The sequence below is a fragment of the Macrotis lagotis genome, chromosome 5, assembly GCF_037893015.1.
Source record: "Macrotis lagotis isolate mMagLag1 chromosome 5, bilby.v1.9.chrom.fasta, whole genome shotgun sequence".
Taxonomy (NCBI): domain Eukaryota; kingdom Metazoa; phylum Chordata; class Mammalia; order Peramelemorphia; family Peramelidae; genus Macrotis; species Macrotis lagotis.
Genome location: NC_133662.1, coordinates 273,127,444 through 273,149,093, shown reverse-complemented (window position 1 = coordinate 273,149,093; position 21,650 = coordinate 273,127,444). Strand labels below are relative to the sequence as shown.

General features: G+C 44.9%; 2 protein-coding genes across 2 annotated transcripts; both read left to right on the top strand.

Moving 5' to 3' along the window:
- Positions 1–8,466: 8,466 nt before the first annotated feature.
- On the top strand, positions 8,467–9,249 carry LOC141489176 (uncharacterized). Its single transcript, XM_074189956.1, has one exon. The coding sequence runs from the start codon at positions 8,467–8,469 to the stop codon at positions 9,247–9,249; it is 783 nt and encodes a 260-aa protein (XP_074046057.1).
- Positions 9,250–16,210: 6,961 nt separating this feature from the next.
- On the top strand, positions 16,211–17,005 carry LOC141489175 (uncharacterized). Its single transcript, XM_074189954.1, has one exon. The coding sequence runs from the start codon at positions 16,211–16,213 to the stop codon at positions 17,003–17,005; it is 795 nt and encodes a 264-aa protein (XP_074046055.1).
- Positions 17,006–21,650: the final 4,645 nt, after the last annotated feature.

The window sequence follows — 21,650 nt, the reverse complement described above, 5'->3', positions numbered from 1 at the left end:
TGCCATGTACATGCCCATCAATCTTTCTACCAGGTAATGATTCACTTCCCTTAGAACTCTTCCACTGCTTGATATATCTGATCTCATTGTGTCCAATTCAAGGGCAGGGCGCCCAATACACTTTGCCATAGCAAAGTGAAATTTCAGTCTGAGTGCCACTACCTCTCCAGGAAAATGGCCTGAGGAGAATGGTCAGAAATGTTCTCTTGGATTGGATCCTGCTTACTCCTTCTGGTCCAGAGCCAGGACACTCATAAAGGAAATGAGTGAGGTCCCTTTTTTGCCACCTCTACCTACCCCTGACAATCCTAAGGGCAAGGCACTACACAGACATGGAAGAATGACCATGTTGAAGGGCCTGACTCACAGGTCAGTCAGGGCACAGGGGAGCCCACCCAGAGACGTTCCCCTTCCAAGCAGTCTTTGTATGCCCAGAATTCAGGCAGCTCCCAGGACTCTATTCAACCAAAGCCCAGACAACTCATTACCAGCATCACCAGCACAACATCATCCCAAACCACACTGGGGCTGATTATGACATCTCAGGGCCATGACAAGTTCCAAAAGAACCCTCTGCATGTAGAAACAGAGAAGGAAGTGAAAAGGGGAAGAGGTGCTACTTTCTGTCATGACAGGTCCCCTTGGAGGATGACAAACTCCACGGATCTAGGACACTTGCACATGAACACACATGTACATGTATACACAGAGAATTGCCCTCCCTCCTTTCATGGTGACCATTACTTTCCCTGCCAGGGGGGATGACTCTCACTTGTGAAAATCAGCGTCCTTAACAAGGGAAGCAAGAATGCTCTTATCACCTGGTCCAGGAAGGGGTCAGTGGCCTTTATTCAGGGCCTTGTGTTTAAGCGAGGCTGCCCAGCTGTCTGTTCCACAGGGGAAGGAGACAGCCCCAAACTGGGGGGAAACCAGACTTTGGGAGAAGGCTCTTTTGAGACATTTCTTAGGGAGGATTCAACAAGTGTCCTCCAGGATGTGGAGGGATGTCAGATAGAAAGAGATGGAGCTTCTTGTTCTTCATCAAGAGCATAACATAGAGAAGGTCAGAGAGATGGGGGAGTGTGAAATGCTTCTTTGTTTGAGGAAATGCTGACCCAGGGATCAGAGCTCCCTCCCCATTGGGACATTGGAACCTCTGCAGCCCCAGAAAGCCCAAGGGGCCCAGAGCCCATAGGACCCACAGGCAGTTAGAGAGGTGAACCCACATTCAGGAATCCTACTGTCTGCTAGGGACTGTGGCAAATATGCAACATCTAAGGAAAACATTGACATGGGCACTGCCCTCAGGGAGCTTGCGTCCTACCAGAGGAAATAGGATAAAGATGGGCAAGGAGAAACAAATCATTTCAGGGGACAGAAGGCACTGGAATCTGGATGGATCAGGAAAGACTTCCTGTCAAATATGATGCAGAAGTCAGTCTCAGAGGAAGCCAGATAGCCAAAGAGGCTAAGGTATCTTACAGGCAGGTGACGCAGTCTCTGAAGTTGAGATGTAACAAAGTATGGATCCATTCTCTGCTGTTTGTGGTAATTTTGACCTAACAATTAACACCAAGAAAATGGACATTCTCCAATCCTCAGCACCACACTTTCATAGGTGGAACCAGCAAATGGGGAAGTTTTGAAGACTAGATGAGTTCACTTACCTTGGCAGTGTACTTTACAGAGATGTTTACAGTGATACCAAAGTCGAAATGCTCATAGCTCGGTGTCTGGGAGGCCCCAAAAGAAAGTGGGAGAAAAGTGGTATCAGACTGACCCCCAAGTGAAGGTCTACAGAGCCATTGTGCTGACCTCATTGCTATAGGACTGTGAAATCAGGACAGTCTACTAGCACCATGTCAGGAAATGGAATTACTTCCATTTAAAATGTCTGAGGAAGATTCTGAAGGTCACCTGACTGGAGAGGATGCCAGATACTGAAGTCCTTTCTCGAGCTAAACTGCTGAGCACCAAGCTCCACTGCATTAAATCTTCTAGGGGCTGGTCATGTTTTTAGAATGACAAATCTAAGTTTACCTAAAAGACATTTTAATGAAGAATTCACACAGGGCAAGGGTTCAAATAGTGGTCAGAAAATATGATCCAAGGACACTCACAAGGTCTCTCTGAAAGCCTTTGGAGTCAATATCATCATCCCATGGAAGACATTTAGGAAGCACCACCCATCATGGTGTGCCCACATCACAGAAGGCACTGTGCTCCATAAAGGAGGCAGAATTGTACTGGGCCAAAAGAAACAGAAGAAGCAGTAATTAGGAAAATCCAAACCAAAAGTTTCCATGACCTTTTGGGGGCTGACCTATAGCAAATCATCCCAAGCTTGGATTGGGCTGATCAGCCACAGGCAGACACACTATGTGTCCTCTTTGGAAAAGAAGGGCAAAAACCAACCAGCTCCCCAAAAACACAACCAGCAGGGCAGTTTGACTGACTCTCAGCATGACAAAGGAAGTAAGAAGGGAAGAGGCTGGAAAAGAGGAAGGACTCAGCATTTGCAATGCACTTTCTTCCAGAGGCCACTGAAGCCTCTTGAGTGCAGGAATCAGTGCTTGGATCCTGGCTTTCATGTGTCTTGGAGACTCCAAACCTAAAAATGGCATCTTTTTATTTAGGGCCAGGAAGAGGAGACAACCTTGCCCCTAGTGTCAGCCTCCCAAGCTCTGGGAAGTTTGTAACAGGAGCAAAGAAGTGACCGTGATATTCTCTTAATCCACAGCATCACACATGCAGAGGGGAACACCGGAACATGGAATCAATATTCAATAAATATCTGGGTCTGCATTCTGGAGAACAATTTGGAATTACATCTAAAGGACAATATAACTGCTCATAACTTTTGATCCAGCAACACCACTCCCAGGTCAATATCCTAAAGACATCAGAGGAAAAGGGAAAAGAGCCACAATAACAAAAATATATCCAGCAGCTCTATTCTGGTGGCAAAAGACTGGAAATTTAGGGATGACCATTAATTGGGGAATGGCTGAAGAAGTGACAGTATATGAATGTGATGGAGTACTATAAGAAATCATGAGCAGCCTTTAGAGATTTTAGAGAAGCCTAGGAAGATTTGCATGAACTTATGCTGAGGGAAGTGAACAGAACCAAGAGAACACTGTACACAATAGCAGTAACTTTGTGAGATGATCAACTATGGTCTCAGAAGTACAATAATCAAAGACAATTCTCCAAGACTAGACTAACACCTAACACCCTTTACCAAGATAAGATCCAAATGGTTACAGGACATAAAAAACAATACTATAAGCAAATTAGAAGATCAAGGACTAGTTTACCTGTCAGATCTATGGAAAGGGGAGCAGTTTATGACTAAAGAAGAGTTGGAGAACACCAAAAACCAATTAGATGATTTCTATTACATTAAAATGTTTTTGCACAGATAAAACCAATGTAACCAAGATCAAAAGAAATGTAGTAAATTGGGAAACAATCTTTACAACTAATGATTCTGACAAAGGACTCATTTCTAAAATATACAAGAGAACTGAGTCATATTTTTTTTAGTTTTTTTGCAAGGCAATGGGGTTAAGTGACTTGCCCAAGGCCACACAGTTAGGTAATTATTAAATGTCTGAGGCCAGATTTGAACTCAGGTCCTCCTGACTCCAGGGCCAGTGCTCTAGTCATTGTGCAACCTAGCCACCCCTGAGTCATATTTTTAAAACAAAAAGCTGTTCCCCAATTGACAAATGGTCAAAGGATATGCAAAGGCAATTTACAAATGAGGACATCAAAGCAATCCATAGCCATATGAAAAAAAGTGCTCTAAATCGTTAATTATTAGAGAAATGCAAATTAAAGCTTCTCTGAGGTACCACCTCACACCTCTCAGACTGGCCAATATGACCAGAAAGGATAATGATCATTGTGGGAAGGGTTGTGGGAAATCTGGGACACTATTACACTGTTGGTGGAGCTGTGAACTCATCCAACCCTTCTGGAGAGCTATTTGGAACTACGCCCAAAGGGCAACAAAAATGTGCATCCCCTTTGACCCAGCAATACCACTACTGGGTCTATATCCTGAAGAGATGATGAAAAAAGGGTAAAAACATCACTTGTACAATAATATTTATAGCAGTCCTGTTTGTGGTGTCAAAGAATTGGAAATCAAGTAAATGTCCTTCAATTGGGGAATGGCTTAGCAAACTGTGATATATATGTATATATATATATATATATATATATATATATATATATATATATATATAGTCATGGAACACTATTGTTCTATTAGATACCAGGAGGGATGGAATTTCAGGAAAGCCTGGAGGGATTTGCATGAACTGATGCTGAGTGAGATGAGCAGAACCAGAAGAACACTGTCCACCCTAACAGCAACATGGGGGCGATGGTGAACCTTGAAGGACTCACTCATTCCATCAGTGCAACAATTAGAGACAATTTTGGGCTGTCTGCAAAGGAGAGTGCCATCTGTATCCAGAGAAAGAGCCGTGGAGTTTGAACAAAGTTCAAGGACTATTCCCTTTAATTTAGGAAAAAACAGATATCTTATTGTCTGATCTTGTAACCTCTTAGACTTCTTGTCTCTTCTTTAAGGATCTGATTTCTCTCTCATCACACCCAATTTGGATCAAGGTACAACATGGAAACAAAGTAAAGACTGACAGAGTGCTTTCTGGGGTGGGGGAGTAAGATTGAGGGGAAAATTGTAAAACTCAAATAATATTTTTAATAAAAATAAATTTAAAAAAACAATTCTCCAAGACTTGTCCATCCAGAGAAGGGAATATGGAATCTGAAGCAGAACAAAGTTACAAGTTTTAGGTTTTCACATTTGTTTTATGCTTTGTGTCTTCTTTTACCCTCTCATGGCTTTCTGATACCTTTTGTTCTAATTCATCTTTCAAAACATGACTGATATAGAAATACATTTAACATATTTATACATGTATAACATATCAGATTTCTTGCTGTCACAGGAAGGGGGGAGGGAAGGAGAGACAAAAATAGGAATTCCAAATCTTATCAAAATATGAATGTTGGGACAGCTAGGCAGCACAATGGCTAGAACACCGGCCCTGGAGGCAGGAGGACCTGAGTTCACATCCGGCCTCAGACACTTAATAATTACCTAGCTGTGTGATCTTGGGCAAATCACTTAACTCCATTGCCTTGCAAAAACAACAAAAAAGATGAATGTTGAAAATTATCTTTGCATATAGTTGGAAGAATAAACCAAAATTTTCAATTTAAAAAAATAAGTAAATATATGAATCTGGATGGTCGTGGAGAGACCAAGAATCCCCCTTGAGACCAGGAGGGTAGGACATCCTGCTTTAAGGACTCACCCCAAAGTCTTGGGTTTGGCTTAGAAAGAAGAAAGAGGAATGAATTAGTAAACAGAAGTAAACAAGATGCCAGGTCTCTAAGAAGACCCCAACTATTCTGAAGCCCCAAGGCAAAACATCTGAGGGTCTAAGAAACACAGGATAAGCACCTATGGAGAACTTAATAAGCTATGTGGGAAGTAGAAGGGTAGGAGGAACAACAGTTACTGTTTGTTGTGGTAGACACACACAATCACTTCCTCATACTACACATAGACAATCTACAGAGCTGTATAAAAGCCTTGTACAAGGGAAAGGAGCTGTCCAAGTTCACCTCTTCTCTCTGCTCCTCTCCCAAAGGAACCACCCACCACAGCCACCATGTGCCACACCAGTTTCTCTACTGGTTGCCAGCCAACCTGCTCCGTGCCAGTCTGCTGCAAGCCTGTCTGTTGTGTTTGTCCTTGTTGCCGCCCAGCCTCCTGTGTGACCCTGCTCTGCCGCCCAGCTTGCCCTGTGGTGACCAGCTGCCAGACCATCTGTGGAGCTGGCAGCTGTTCCCCCTGTGGCTGTGGTGGCAGCCCCTGCCCATCCCCCTGCTGCCAGGCTGGTCCCTGTAGCCTTGCCTGCTGTGTGTCCAGGCCCTGCCAATCTGCCTGCTGTGTGCCAGTTTGCTGCAAACCTGCTCTGTGTGTGCCCATGTGTTGTAAACCTGTGGTGTGTGGAGTGCCCTCCTGCCAGGCTTCCTGCTGCCAGCCAGCCTCCTGCACCTCCCCACTCTGTGGCACCTCTTGCACCCCCTCCTGCTGCTGAGCACATTTCCCATTTCACTTGAGGACCACAGAAGAATCCACTTCTCAGATCATTGTGATCAGGGCCACCTGTCACTGAGCAGGGTCCTCCTCATTTCCCACAGCTCGGAGTCCAGACCCAGGCTAGGTCACTGTTGCCAGAAACTACCTGGGTCTCATCATTCCCCATGACTCTACCATCGAACAGCAGCCCCCATTCCTAAAGGGAACCTTCCAGACTTCTCTCCAGGGAGATCCTGACAAAGCAAGGCCTGGTTTTCTTCAGTGCCCCTCCTCACTTTGGGTGCCACTCTAGCTTCACCCATGCCAGTGACCCCCCCAAAAAAACAACATGTAATAAAGTTCCTTGGAGATACTTCTAAAAATCACTTGTTCCCTCTCTTTTCCGAAGCCTGGTGGTCCAGGGGGTAGCCTGCGGCACAGAAGGGAAGGAAGGAGCTTCCCACATTTTTTTCTGGGGAGATATCATGGCCCAAGAGGGTCAGAACAGGCTCATGGGCACCTGGAAGGAATTTGGCTAATGGGCATTGAAGGTTTTCTTCAGTTCTGGATCCACTGAAGGGAGGGCTGGGAAGCAGAAAAGCAAAATTCTCCCAGAGTCTTTCTTTGTTGGGGGCAGAGACTAGCTCTGAGACACCCCAATTTACTTCTGCTGCATGGTTCACTTCGACAGGACAAGATGCCACAGCAAAAAGTTTCCCCAGTCCCCTACCTAGCCTGACTCCAGTGTTTCCTCCAAGGAGAGTATAAGCTCCTAGAGGGCAGGGTCTGTCTTTTTCCATTACTTGTTTCTCCAGCTTTGTCCAGAGTAGGTCCTTCATAGATGTGGCCTAGATTGGCAGGAAGCTTCCTCAGGGGTCACTGCCTGGGGGGGGGGGGGTTGGCTAACAAACAGTTATGACTGAGGGTAAGTTCCAGCCCCTATGGGTTTGGGGGAAAGCGTTGAGGATGTTCCTCATGGAGCTTCTGGTTCCTCAGGGTCAATGAGAAGAAGTGAGAGAGAGTCCCAGGGGCCCTGTGTAGGACAGCAGTGGGGACCCTGGACAGGGGGTGTGAATTTGTGAAAGTGTACATGTGTGTCTGTTGTGTTGTGTTGTGTGTATGTTTGTGTGTCTGTTTTTTTTGCATGTATATGTGTGTGTGCATGTCTCTGTAATTGTGTCGACACCTGTGTGTGCACATGCATGTGTATATTTTCATGTCTGTGTTTGTGTGTCTATGCTTGTTTCTTGCACAGCCACATGTGTGTCATATGTGTTTATCAGTCTCTTTCTCTCTGATTCTCTTTGTCTTCTTGGTCTCTGTCTCTGTCTGACTCTGACTCTCTGTGTCTCTTCTCTGTCTCTCTGCCATTCCCTCTTCTCCAGGCATACTCCAATTGCCCTGATAACACTCACACCAGGTGGAATAACAAAGTAGTTGCTCTAGGCAGTCTCCATCTTTTCTCTTTCCAATGCACGCTCTACATCAGGGTTTCTAATTCAAAGAGGAGAGGGGCCTCTAACACATGCCTAAGCATCACACTGAACCAAATAGCAACAAAAATTTAAAATGGGACAGTGTCGACTTTATGCTGGCTTTTAATTTCTTTTCTGAGATGACCCCCCTCCCCCATATGTTTTCATCTGATCCTTGGCTTTTGACTTTGTAGAGGTGACTTTTTTGTCTCCTTCTCTGCGGAAGGAGACACAATGAGGATCCAAAAGCTCTGGTCTAACACATCACTTAAGGCCCAAGGATCTGCTGTCACAGAGAACACAAACGTCTTTGTTGTTACAAACCCTGCTCCCCAAAGCTCCTGGACAATGCTACTTGGTGGCACTGGTCCCAAACATGATGAGCCCTGTCTCCCCAAGCAGCTGGGAAAGCTCAGAAGGCCTCTCCCCCACCCTTCTTCCAGATCCAGGATCTCCCCGTTCGGACCTTATACAGGAAGCCTCCCTGATCCCACTTGTCAGTATTCATCTCCTCTGACATCACCCTGCAATTTCTTGAAAAGAGCCTTCCCTTCTGTCCTTGGATGTTCAGGCCTGTGACTGGCCAGGAGCAGGGGGGGGCAGAGATGCTTATTAATGGATGGAAATTGAAGCCAAATGGAGGCTGTTTATGGACCACTTGCCATCTGGACAATGGCACCCTCACTTAATGATGGGCTCTGAGAGAAGCAGCCCTACACAATAACAAGGAAGAAAGCTAGGGCTCCCCTTGACACATCCTCCTGGCAGAGGGATATAAGAGCCCACCAGGCTGTGCCACCGTCACACCAGTCCCACACCTTCCCTCACACCCTAACCCCCCCACACACAGCTGCTCCCACCATGGCACACACCTGCTTTTCCAGGCCCTGCATGCCCACAGCCTCAGCCACCTCGGTCTGCTCCAGTGATGTGAGCTGTGGCAGCAATGTCTGCTTGCCCAGTTCCTGCATGGGCTCGTCCTGGCAGCTGGACGACTGCCCAGAGAGCTGCTGTGAACCGAGCTGCTGTGGGCCCTCCTGCTGCCCGGCCCCCTGCTGCCAGCCAGCCTCCTGCCTGACCCTTGTGTGCCACCCAGTCTGCTGCCCGCCTACCCCTTGCCAGCAATCCTGTGAACCCAGCCCTTGCCAGGCCACCTGCACCTCCTCCTGCTCCCCAGCCTGCTGCCAGCAGTCTTGCTGCCAGTCCTCTGGCTGTAGATCTTCCTGCTGCCAAGCCCCCAGCTGTTCTGCCTCTCCCTGTGTGGGACAGTCCTGCTGCTGTGCCCCACTCTGCTGCCAGCCCAGCTGCTGCCTGGCCCTGCCCGTGTGCTGCAAGCCCAGCTGCTGTGTGACCACAGCCTGTTGTCCAGTCTCCAGCTGCTGCCAGCCCAGTTGCTGCCGCCCAGCCTCCTGCATCTCCCTCCTCTGTCGACCCGTGTGTGGTCCAACCCCCTGCTGTGTGCCCCTCTCCTGCAAACCCTCTTGCTGCACCACCACGTCCTCCTCCTCTTGCTGCCGTGCCCCCTCCTGCTGTCCAGCCACCGCCTGCTGCCGCCCCACCTCCAGTGTGTCCCTCCTCTGCCGGCCCGTCTGCTGCAAACCCGCCTGCTGCACTACCACCTGTGGTCAGAAGTCTTGCTGTTGAACACTGTCCAGTTGTTCCTCTCAAACCCTACCAGACTGCTTGTCAGCCTCTTGGGTCCATCCACAAACACCAGGCTGAACAACTGCCCAACATAACCCCAAAGGTATTCGGTCCACCAAGGTCCAAGTGACCTGCCCTAGCACAGACGACATCTCCCACAAAGTTTCTCCAAACCATGGCTGACCCCTACCTTAGTTCCTGTTTCCACTTTGATCCAGCTCAACCTTCACCATCCTGGCACTGCCACCAGATCTCAGTCTCTGTCTAGGATCAATGTATGCAGGTATTTTCTCCTTCAGGGACCCACCTGGCAATAAACTGCATCAAGTCACTTTCCTGGACTCTCACTTGCTCCTTTTCCTTATTCTGTACCCATTACAATGGGGTAGTAGGGAAGACACAAGGACCACAGAGGACAGTTGGGTAGACCAGAATGTCACATGAGATAGTCATTGAATGACCATGATAGCATGCACACCTGTCACCATGGTTGAGCTAACCCTGACCCATCCCTCTCCAACCCACACATGCGCATCATGCATGCCTATCAGTCTGCTCACCTGTCTATGATTCTCTTCCCTTAGAAGTCTTCCCCGGTTTATAAATCTGATCTCATTATGTCCAATTCAGTGGCAGGTCACCCAATACACTTCTGCCCAACATCTTCTCTGGAGCCTCAGTCTTGAGTACATCAGGAGAGTGGCTTGTGAAGAATGGCCAGAAAATGCTCTCTTGATTTGGAGGCCTCCTTACTCCTCCTGATCCAGAGTGAGGATACCAGGCACATGGACAAGAATGACCAAGTTGGAGGGTCTGACTCACCACAGGGAAGTCATGGCAGCCCACGTGGAGAGGTACCCTTTGCAGGCAGTTTCTGCATTCCCAGCACCCAGGCAGTCCCCAAGACCCTCTACTCTCCCAGACAACTCACTGTCAGCATCAGCAGGACAATAAAGCCCCAAACCATGATGGAGCTGATCATGAGCTGAATGGTATCTCAGGACCTTGACAAGTTCCAAAGGTGACTTCTCTGTGCAGAAACAGAGAAAAACGTCAGAAGGGGAAGGAGATGCTACCTTCCATCAGGAGAGACCCCCTTGGAGGGGGACAAGCCCCACTGATCGAGGACTCCTACACATGAACATGTGTACATTCACACACACAGTCTTGTCCCCCACCCTTAATGGTGACTGCTACTTTCTAGCTTGTGAAAATCAGTGTCCTCACAAGGGCACAAGAACACTCTTGTCACCCGGTCTTAGAAAGGGGCAGTGGTTCTTTGTTCAGGGCCACATGTTTAAGTGAGGCTGCCCCGCTGTCTGCTCCCCAGGAGAGCGAGACAGACCCAAATTGGGAGGAAATCAGACTTTGGGAGAAGGCTCTTTGAGGACTCAACAACTATCTTCAGGGATGTGGAGGGACATCAGTCAGGGAGATGGAAGCTTCTTGTTCTGTCACCCAGAGTGGAATATGGAAAAGGTCAGAGAGATGGGGGAGTAGCAGTTGCTTCTGTGTTTGAGGAAATCCTGACTCAGGGATCAGAGTCGCCCCCCTCCCAATTGGGACATGGGAACCTCTGCAGTCCTAGAAAGTCAGAGGGACTCCTGGGAAGGCCAGAGCCCATGGGATCCACAGACAGTTAAAAGAGGTGACCCTGCAAAAGCATTCAGGAAATCCTACTGTCTTCCAGGAATTGTGGCAAGTGTGTAATATCTAAGGAAAACAGTGGCACAGGGACTACCCTCAGGGAGCATGCATCCTATCAGAGGAACAAGGATGAAGATGGCGAGGAGAAACAAAGGCATTTCAGGGGACAGGGGGAACTAGAATCTATAGGGATCAGGAAAGACTTCCTGTTAAATGTGACACAGAAGTCTGTCTCAGAGAAAGCTAGGGGCCCACAGAGGCAGAGGTGTGAAAGGAAGTGGGGAATGTCTGGAAAAAAGGTAATGATGTAGGAGATGACATGTCGTATAGACACTAAAGTTGACACACAGCAGAATATAGATGCATTTTCTGCTGTTTGTGCTAATTTGGGCCTTACAATTAACATCAAGAAAGCTTTCCGCTCCCAACTCCCCCAAAGGGGGCAGAGCCAAGATAGCCAAGAGAAGCCAGGAAGTTCCCTGAGCTTTTCCCAGTTTCCCTCTGAAACAACTTTTAAGTGAAGCCTCTGGAACCACAGAGCCCACAAAAAGAGAAAATGAAACAATTTTCTCAATCTGGGGATAACTTAAAAGGAATTCAGGAAAGGTCTATCTCACTTGGGTAAAAGGGGAATGCAGCCCAGTACCAGTGAGGTATTGTTAATTTGCCCTTAATGCCCCATGCAGGAGGCATATTGCAAGCCCCAGAACACCAGGTGGGACTAGGCCCAGCTACTCTTACAAAGGGAGCAAGTCAACAGCACCTGAGGACCCAGTACAGAAAATCAGTGACCAGACACCTAGCCCCAGTCTAAGAAGCTTGGACTGTTCTGTCTGTGCACCAGGAGTAGAGCCCAACTTATAAAATGAACAAAAAAACAAAAAGTCATAATCATAGAAAGCTACTACAGTAACAGGGAAGATCAAAATACTACCTCAGAAGAGGGTCATAAAGTGCCTGTATATGAAGCCTAAAAGGGGATTAGATATGGTCTCAAGTTCAAAAAAGTCCTCCTGGAAGAGTTCAAAAATGAATCAAGTAGGAGAGGTAGGAAAAAATAGGAAAATAAATGAGAGTTAATCAGAAGAGTTATGTAAAAAAAAGAGTCAACAGCTTAGAAAAGGAAGAACGGAAACTGATGAAGAAACAATACCTTAAAATTAGTATTGGCTAAATGGAAAAGGAGATACAAAAACTAATTGAAGAAAATAAATCCTTAAAAATTAGAATTGGGCAAGTGGAAGGTATTAAATATCAAGAATCCATTAAACAAAATTAACAGACTGGAAAAATAGGAGAAAATGTAAAGTATCTCATAAGAAAAACAACTGAATTGGAAAGTAGATATAAGGGAGATAATTTAAGCTTTGTTGGACTATCTGAAAACCATGATAAAAAAAAAAGCCTGGGCAATGTAGTTCAGGAAATTATCAAGGAAAATTGACCTAATACTTGGAACAAGAGGATAAAATGTCCTAGAAAGAATTCATTGATCATCTCCTGAAAAAATTCCAAAATTAAAACTCCAAGGAATATTGTTGTCAAATTCCTGACTTATCAGCTCAAGGAGAAAATACCACAAGCAAGCAGAAAGCAACAATTCAAAAACCAAGGAGCAGTCAGGATTACACAGGATCTAGTAACTTCAATATTAAAGGACCAGAGGCTCTGGAATATGATATTCAAGAATGCAAAGGAGATTGGATTACAGCCAAAGAATCAACTATGCAACAAAATGAAGCATTATTGTTCAGTAGAAAAGGTGGACAATCAACAAAATAGGGCAATTTCAAACTTGCTTGATAACAAGACCAGAGTTGAACAGAAAATTTGCTCTTCAAATATGACTCGAGAGAAGCATAAAAGGTAAACAAGAAGAAAAAAATATTATTCAATAACATCAAATTATTTACATCCCTACATGGACTGACTCTTGAGAACTATATTTTGATTAGTACAGCTAGAAGGTGTATACTTGGATAGAAGGTCTGGGTATAACTTGATTTTGATGTGATAATTTTAAAAAACAATTAAGGCATGAAAAATTTTTATACTGGGAGAAGAAGGGGGAGGCAGAATATGGTAAATCATATCACATGAAGAGACACAAAGTACCTAATACAGTATAAGGAAAGAAGGGAGGGGATTAGCTTTAGCAATAAGAAGAAAAAGAACTTAAAGAAATTAGAAAATTCACTGAGGAAACAAAACATGCACTCTTTGCAGATGATATGATGGTATACTTGGAGAATCCTAGAGAATCAACTAAAAATCTATTTAAACAATTAACAACTTTAGCAAAGTTTCAGGATATAAAATAAATCCATATAAACCATCAGCATTTCTATATATTACCAACAAAGTCCAGCAGGAAGAGATAGAAAGAAATTTCACTCAAAATAATTGTAAGTAATATAAACTATTTGGGAGTTTATCTGTCAAGAAAAACATGTGGACCATATGAATACAATTACATAACACTTCATACAAATAAAGTCAGATCTAAACAGTTGGAAAACTAACAATTGCTCATGGATAGCCCAAGGTAATCAAATAAAAATGACAATTCTACATAAATCAGTCTACTTAGTGTACCAAGAAATTGTTTTTTAGAGCTAGAAAAAAAATATCAAAATTCATCTGGAAGAACAAAAGGTCAAGAATATGGAGGAATTAAGAAAAAAATGCAAAGAAAGGGAGCCTAGAAGTAAAATATTTTATCAACTGTCAATTATCAAAACTATTTGACATTGGCTAAGAAAGAGTGGTGGACCAGTGGAATAGATTAGATACAAAAGAAACAGTAACAAATAACTATAATGTTATACTGTTTAATATACTCAAAGATTCCAGATTCTAAGAAAAGAAATCACCATCTGACAAAACTGCTGGGAAAAACAGAAAACAGTGTGATAGAAAGTAGGTATATATCAACATCTCATAGCCTTTACCAAGATAGTCTAATTGGGTATGTGATTTTGACATAAATGGTGATATCATACCAAATAAAAGGGCAAGGATTCATTTGTCTATGAATCTATGGGTAGGAGAAACTTTTATGATCAAATGAGATAGAGAACATTAGGAAATGCAAAATGGATAATTCTGATTACATTAAATTGCAAAGTTTTTGCACAAACAAAGTCAATGCAACCAAGATTAGAAGGAAAATAGAGGGGTGGCTAGGTGGTACAGTAGATAGAGTACCAGCCACGGAGTCAGGAGTACCTGGGTTCAAATCTGACCTCAGACACTTGGGCAAGCCACTTAACCTCATTTACCTTACAACAGAAAAACTAAAAAAAAAAAAAAGTAAAATAGAAAGCTGGGATATAATATTTATAACCAGTATTTTTTGCTAAAGGCCTCATTTCTAAAATATACAGAGTCAAATTTATAAGAGTACAATATTATGGGGCAGCTAAATGGTACAGTGGATAGAGCACTGTCCTTAGAGTCAGGAGGCCCTGAGTTCAAATCTGCCCACAGACAATACTTACTTGGCTGTGTGACCTTAGACTTTCTCAAGTTAATCCCACTGCCTTGTAAAAATCAAAAAACAAAACAAGAATGCAATAGTATACTAAATACATACTAATTAATCAATGGTCAAAGGATATGAACAAGCAGTTTTCAGATGAAGACAATGAAGCCATAGTCATTTGAAAAAATGCTTTAAATCACTTTTATTAGAGAAATGCAAATGAAAACAACTCTGAGATACCAATTCATTAAGGCAAATGGAGAAGTTTTGAATACTGAATAATGAATATTTTGGAAACGTACTTTCCAAAGATGTACACATTGATAATATTGTTGTCACACATATTCAGAATTAGTAGAGTGTTAAGGAGGCTCCAAAGATAAGAGTGGTAGAGAACAAGTATTAAGCTGATTACCAAACTGAAGGTCTGCAGAGCCACTGTCCTGACTTCAGTGGTACATGCCTGTGAAATCTGGACAATCTACCAGTGCCATGACAGGAAACTGAATCTTTTCCATTTGAAGTCTTAGGAGCATTCTGAAGGTACCTGGCAGAAGATACCAGACACTGATGTCCTTTCTCAAGTTAAACTGCCATTTAAACTCTACTATAGAGAATATACCTCTGATAGGCTGCCCATGCTGTTCAAATGCCAATAGTAAAATTGACTAAGAGACTATTTTCTGGAGAACTCACATGAGGATCAGAAGAAGGACACTCTCTAGGTTCTTCTAACAAACTCTGGAATTGATTGAGTGATATAAGAAATACTGGCACAGGACTGCCCAGCATGGTATGCCCTCATCAGAGAGGCATCAGAGCAGAGCATGGAGAAGCTCAAAAGAAAGGCAAGAAGAGCAAATTCAGAGAATCCCACCCTCAAGTTCACATGGCCTATTGTTGCTCGGCCTGTGGTAGAGCTTTCCTAGCTCCCATTGGTCTTCAGCCAAAGCAGGATACATTGTAACTCAACTCCAACAAACTGATGTCATTTAGGTCTCTTAAGGAGTGAAGAGCAGCCACCAGCCAACAAATAAAACCAGCCGAGACTCACCGTGACAAAGGAAGCAGCATGGAAAGAGGCTGGAAAGTAGGGAGGGTCCCGAACATTCACACAGTTAGGGTCATGATTTTGGCTCCTCCTCTGAGGAAACTGCCAAATGACCATTCAAAAGCTCCAGTCTGATCCCCTCCCTTAATGGCCCAAGGATCTGTTGTCAGACAGAACACAAACTCCTTTGTTATTGACCATTCTCAGCCCTGCCAAATCTCTCCTCTTGCTCTCCAGACCTCCTGGACAATGCTGCTTTTTGCAATGGTGCCTTTGACCAGATGAGCCTGCTAGTCTCCCAACATGATACTCCCTGTCTCCTCAAGCTAGTGGGAAAGTTCAGAATGCCCTTCCCCCATTCTCCACCGAACTCCAGGACTTTCCAGTTTGGACCTTCTACAAGAAAACTATTCTCCTGAAATCTTCCTGAAACGTTTTGTCTCTGCTCAGGTGATAAGCTGGACCCACCAGCTTTCCCTTCTGCCACTGGAAGCCCTGTGTCTGGTCAGGAACAGGGCCCTAGATGTTTACTAAAGGATGGAAATTGAAGGCAAAAGAAGGATATTTATGAATTTCTTGTCATCTCCTGGACAACAGCACCGTCACCTAATGATGGGCTCTGAGGGAAGCAGCCCTACATAACAACAAGGAAGAAGGCTCAGGCTCCCCTTGGCACATCCTCCTGCCAGAGGGATATAAGAGACCACCAGGCTGTGCTACCTTCACACCCAGCCCTACACCTTCCCCCCCACACACACACACACAGAGCTGTTCCCACCATGGCAGACACCTGCTTTTCCAGGCCCTGCATGCCCGCAGCCTCAGCCGCTTCAGTCTGCTCCAGTGATGTAAGCTGTGGCAACAACGTCTACTTGCCCAGTTCCTGCATGGGCTCGTCCTGGCAGCTGGACGACTGCCCAGAGAGCTGCTGTGAACCCACCTGCTGCGAGCCCTCCTGCTGCCCAGCCCCCTGCTGCCAGCCAGCCTCCTGCCTGACCCTCGTGTGCCGCCCAGTCTGCTGCCTGTCCACCTCCTGCCAATCAACCTGTGGACCCAGCCCCTGCCAGGCCACCTGCACCTCCTCCTGCTCCCCAGCCTGCTGCCAGCAGTCTTGCTGCCAGTCCTCTGAGTGTGGATCTTCCTGCTGCCAGAAGTCCTGCTGTCAAGTGCCCAGCTGTGCTGCCTCTCCCTGTGTGGTGCAGTCCTGTTGCTGCTCCCCACTCTGCTGCCAGCCCAGCTGCTGCCTGGCCCTGCCTGTGTGCTGCAAGCCCAGCTGCTGTGTGACCACAGCCTGTTGTCCAGACTCCAGCTGTTGCCAGCCCAGTTGCTGTCCCCCAGCCTCCTGCATCTCCTTCCTCTGCCAGCCCATGTGTGGTCCAACTCCCTGCTGTGTGCCCCTCTCCTGCAAACCCTCTTGCTGCACTACCACATCCTCCTCCTCTTGCTGCTGTGCTCCCTCTTGCCCAGCCACCACCTGTTGCCGCCCCACCTCCAGTGTGTCCCTCCTCTGCCAGCCCGTCTGCTGCAAACCCGCCTGCTGTACTATCACCTGTGGCCAAAAGTCTTGCTGTTGACCCCAGGACACTTGTTCTTCTTAAATCCTACCAACTTGCCATTTGTTCACAAACAACAGCCTGAGCAATTGACTGACATCACCCCCTGCCAAAGCATTCTGTCCAAGTGACCACCTCACCTACTCCAGGTATAGGAGGGGTGTCCCCCAATACTCCTATAAATCATGACTAACCTTGGTCTTGGCTCCTGTTTCCCCAATGACCCAGCTCAGCCTGCACCATCCTGGCATTGCTGCCAGATCTCAGTCTCTCTCTAGGACCAATGTGTGCAGGGATGGCTCCATGCAGGGACCCACCCAGCAATAAACTACATCAATTCACCTTCCTGGACTTTTACTTGCTCTATTTCCTTATCCTGAACCCATTACAGTGGGGTACGGGGGAAGGCACAAGAACCACAGAGGACATCTGAGTAGAGTAGGAGGTTACATGAAATAGTCACTGAATGACCACCACACCAGACACATATTTTACCATGGTCATGCTTAACAGGCCCTGATCCACCCCTCTCCAACTCAAATTGTGTTCCATGACTGCCCATCAGTTTTTCCACCCAACTATGATTCTCTTCCCTTAGAACTCTGCTTTATAATTCTGATCTCATTGTGTCCATTTCAAGGGCAGGACTTCCAATACATTCTGTCCCAGTATCTGCTCTGGAGCCTCAGGCTGAGTACTACCACTCACTACACCATGAAAGTGCCATGAAGAGAATGATCAGAAAATGTTGTCTTGGTTTGGATGCTTCCTTTTTCCTTCTGGTCCATGGATACCAGGCACATGTGCAAGAATGACCATGTTGGAAGACCTGACTCATAGCAGGGAAGTCATGGCACATAGGAGCTCACCTAGACAGGTACCCTTAGCAGGTAGTCTTTGTATGTACAGTATTCAGGTAGCATCCAGAACCCTTTTTCTCAACTATTGGCCAGACAATTCACTATCAGCATCACCAGGACAATAAAGCCCCAAACTATGCTGGGGTTGATTATGAGCTGGTTGAGATCTCTAGAACTGACCAGTTCCAAAGGATCCCTCTGTGTACAGAAACAGAGAAGGAAGTCAGAATGGAAGGAAAAGATTTTTAAAAAAGAGTTATCATCTTATATAAGCGATATGTGAGAAGAATTGACACAGGGTAATTAGGTGGGGAAGGAGAGTTGGCAGTTCTGGAAATCAACTCTCATTGGAAAAGGGAAGTGTGTTTGCATGTGTGTGTGTGTGTGTGTGTGTGTGTGTGTGTGTGTATCTTTAAAAACCTTTTAAATTCAGAAAGAAATAAGAGGAGAGGATAGGGAGGGTAATAAGTTATAGGACAAGAGAGTATAGACAATATATATAGAAGGATGTGTATATCAGTAGGCAGGGGGATAGAAGGGTGAGTAAAGGAGGGATTCTTGAAAGGGAACTAGGTTAAGGAATAGGAGCACAGGGTAGAGGAGTAAGGAAGTTATTTTTGCTTTGAGAAAGTCCTATAAAAATGAGAGATATGCATAAACCAAATATATAGCTATTTCTGAATATGTGTGTAGCATTTATTATACTTTCCTGAAATTCAAATTCATTGCTTTATATTACTAATCCTCTCATGTTTTCCTGCACACATGACAATGTTTTTCCCCTAATTTTGGATTTGTTTAAAGATTTTAAAATACATCAAGAAAGAAAGAAAGAAAGAAAGAAAGAAAGAAAGAAAGAAAGCCTCTTGTCTGCCATGGATAGTGGCAAATGTGTAGTATCTCAAGACAAAAGTAACACAGTGCCTGCCCTCAGCTGCGTGCCTGTCTGCTGCAAATCTATGACCTATGTCATCCCTCTTGTCAGACCTCCTGTTGCTGAGGAAAAACCATCTACTCCTAGTGCGATATTTGCCTCAATGCAGTAGAAAGTCTAACTGGGGCAGCTGTCCCAGACTCAGGCAAATATCTTAAAGAGGCTTTAGACTCTTGATGACCTCTCTGCAGCTCACAGCAAAAAGTTTTCTGTAGACAAAATCTCTGCCTCTCTTCAAAACCTAAGTACAGCTCCCCTTTCTCAGAGAGGAACAGTTTGTTTGATACTCCTTTGCTACTTTATAATGCAAATCTGGGTACTTGCATCAAGCCAATAAAGTAATGGCATCAGCACCAGATCATATTGAGTCCTCAGTTCTTTTCTATTTGGCTATTACTAGCCAAGTCCTGTGAACAGAAAAATAACCAGTAAAATTCTGTCCAATCCGACTCGTGTTTATGCAATGTGGATGGTTATTAGAAGGACTAATGAGTATCACAATTATCTCCCATATACCTTCAGCTATCACAAGCCTCAACTGATTTCTTGGTTATTTGTCCAAGTGTAAAACCAAAAATGGATAATTGGACATCCCATCTTACTCTCCAAGAATCTATGTTCTGGTTTTCCTTCTATGACCTTCATGGTCTTTTAACCCCATGCTTCGTGTCATTTAGCATTCAAAGATGAAAAAGATCACTGAGAGTATCAACAACCTTCCCAGTTTACAGAGAGGAAAGCTGAGGATCAAGAAGAGGAAGTGTTCCTAGACACAGAAAGTAGCAAAGCAATGTTGTGAATGTCCATCTCTTCTGGAAAACAGAGACTTGTCGCTCAGTTGAGTTCTCATTGCAGAGAAAGTTGCAGTTTCCACTCAACATCTGAACGCCTTTCAACATAAAACTCCAAAGTTAGAGTTTCCTTCAAGAAGAAATGAAACGGGGTGGCTAGGTGGCACAGTGGATAGAGCACTGGCCCTGGAGTCAGGAGGATCTGAGTTCAAATCCGACCTCAGACACTTAATAATTACCTAGCTGTGTGGCCTTGGGCAAGCCACTTAACCCCATTTGCCTTGCAAAAACCGAAGAAGAAGAAGAAGAAGAAGAAGAAGAAGAAGAAGAAGAAGAAGAAGAAGAAGAAGAAGAAGAAGAAGAAGAAGAAGAAGAAGAAGAAGAAGAAATAATGAAACAAGCAAAATGCTAGTGTAGTACTGTCTTAAAATGCCAGAACCCAGAAAGCTTTGTAAGGAACCTGTGAAGCCAGAGTACCCTGAGAAAATCTAAGAATGGGAATGAAATAAGAAAGAATCCAACAGACAAAAAATGGAAATGATCTGCCAAGATGAGTCTAAGAAAGCTCTCTGACAATGGCAGAGGAACCTCTGCATTGAACTCTGACCTCTCCATCCAAGGAGCTGTAGGAAGAAATAGAAAAGGCACCGAAGAAGACAAGCCATGTGATCAGTTCAATCATGTCTGACTAGACCGAGGCGCCCTTCGGGAGGGCTTTGGGTTCTGCACACTTTGGAGGGAGTGGAGAGTCTCACAATACAGGAAGAAGGAAGCAGAACCAATATTATGAGGAAAATCACAAGTATCACCACTACTCAGAAATGACTAAGAAAACAGCGACAATTGCCTTTCCCCATTTTGACAAAATCTTTATGAGAATCGACATGCAAATAAATCTATACATACATATAAATATTCATGTGTGTATATGTATGCATATGCACACATGTGTGTGTGTAATCTTGCCCAGATATAGCTACTTCAATGTTCTTTTCATGTTGTCACTCTCTTTAGAATATAAGTTTCTTGAGGGCAGGACATTTTTGCCTTTTTTGTTATTGCTAGCTCCAGAGACTAGTACAGTGCCTAGCAAATGTTGCTGTTTAGTTTTTTCAATCATGTCTGACTTTATGAGACCTGATTTGGGGTTTTCCTGGTGAAAATACCGAGGTGGTTTGCCATTCTCTCTCCAATTCATTTTACAAATGAGGAAACTGAGGCAAACAGAAGTAAGTGACTTGCCCAGGGTCAACTAGTAAGTATCTGAGGCTGAATTTGAATTTTCCTGACTCTACACTCCATATCCAAAGCACCCCCCCCCAAATGCTTAGTGACTTGATCCCTTGCAATCTGGCTTCTTACCCTATCAAATTACTGAGACTGTTGTCCTCAAGGTAATCAAATCTAATAGCCTTTTCTCTGTCTTTGTTTTTGATTCTTGAGAAAGTGGAGGAGGTACCAATAATCCTCATTCTAGTAAAGGGAGAGACTGAAGTCAAATGCATAAAAAGCTGTTTGTAAATGGGAGTGGATCCTACTCACCCCGCCATGGCTGAAAGTGGAAGGAACATAACCAATGAAGGCTCAAGTTGATAGCATTAGAGAAGAACCCCCCTCATCTCCCCAGAGAAAGCCCTCTATCCTTGAAGGGATGATATAACTAGCCTTGTGGTGGACCACTAAGCCTGAGCAGCTCTCTTCCTCTCAGCCTCTGCCAGGATTCTTGGTAGCCTTGACAAGCCAAGTTGGAAAAATCCAGCAAGCACCTGGGCAACCTGCCTGTACCCCAGAACTGAGAGAATGTCGTCTTTCAAACAGAACAGCCTCTAAATGGGGACTGGTTTCTTTGTGACATGAGGGTTTCTAAAGGAACTTTTTTTATTGCTATCTGTGCATTTTTCTGATTCCCTCAACTAGACGGCTAATTCTTCGAGGGCTGAAGTGGTGTTCTGTACTATCTCGAAACTCCTAGCACCAAGCATAACGTAGTTAGCCCTCCCCCCATCTCCAAAGGCAAGCACAGAAGAGTTTGAAGCCCAGAAATGTGGCATCAGAATAAAGATTGGGGCCAAATGTCAGTT

Excerpts from the sequence above, each read along its gene's own strand:
- LOC141489176 (XM_074189956.1), top strand. The coding sequence starts at position 8,467 with ATGGCACACACCTGCTTTTCCAGGCCCTGCATGCCCACAGCCTCAGCC.
- LOC141489175 (XM_074189954.1), top strand. The coding sequence starts at position 16,211 with ATGGCAGACACCTGCTTTTCCAGGCCCTGCATGCCCGCAGCCTCAGCC.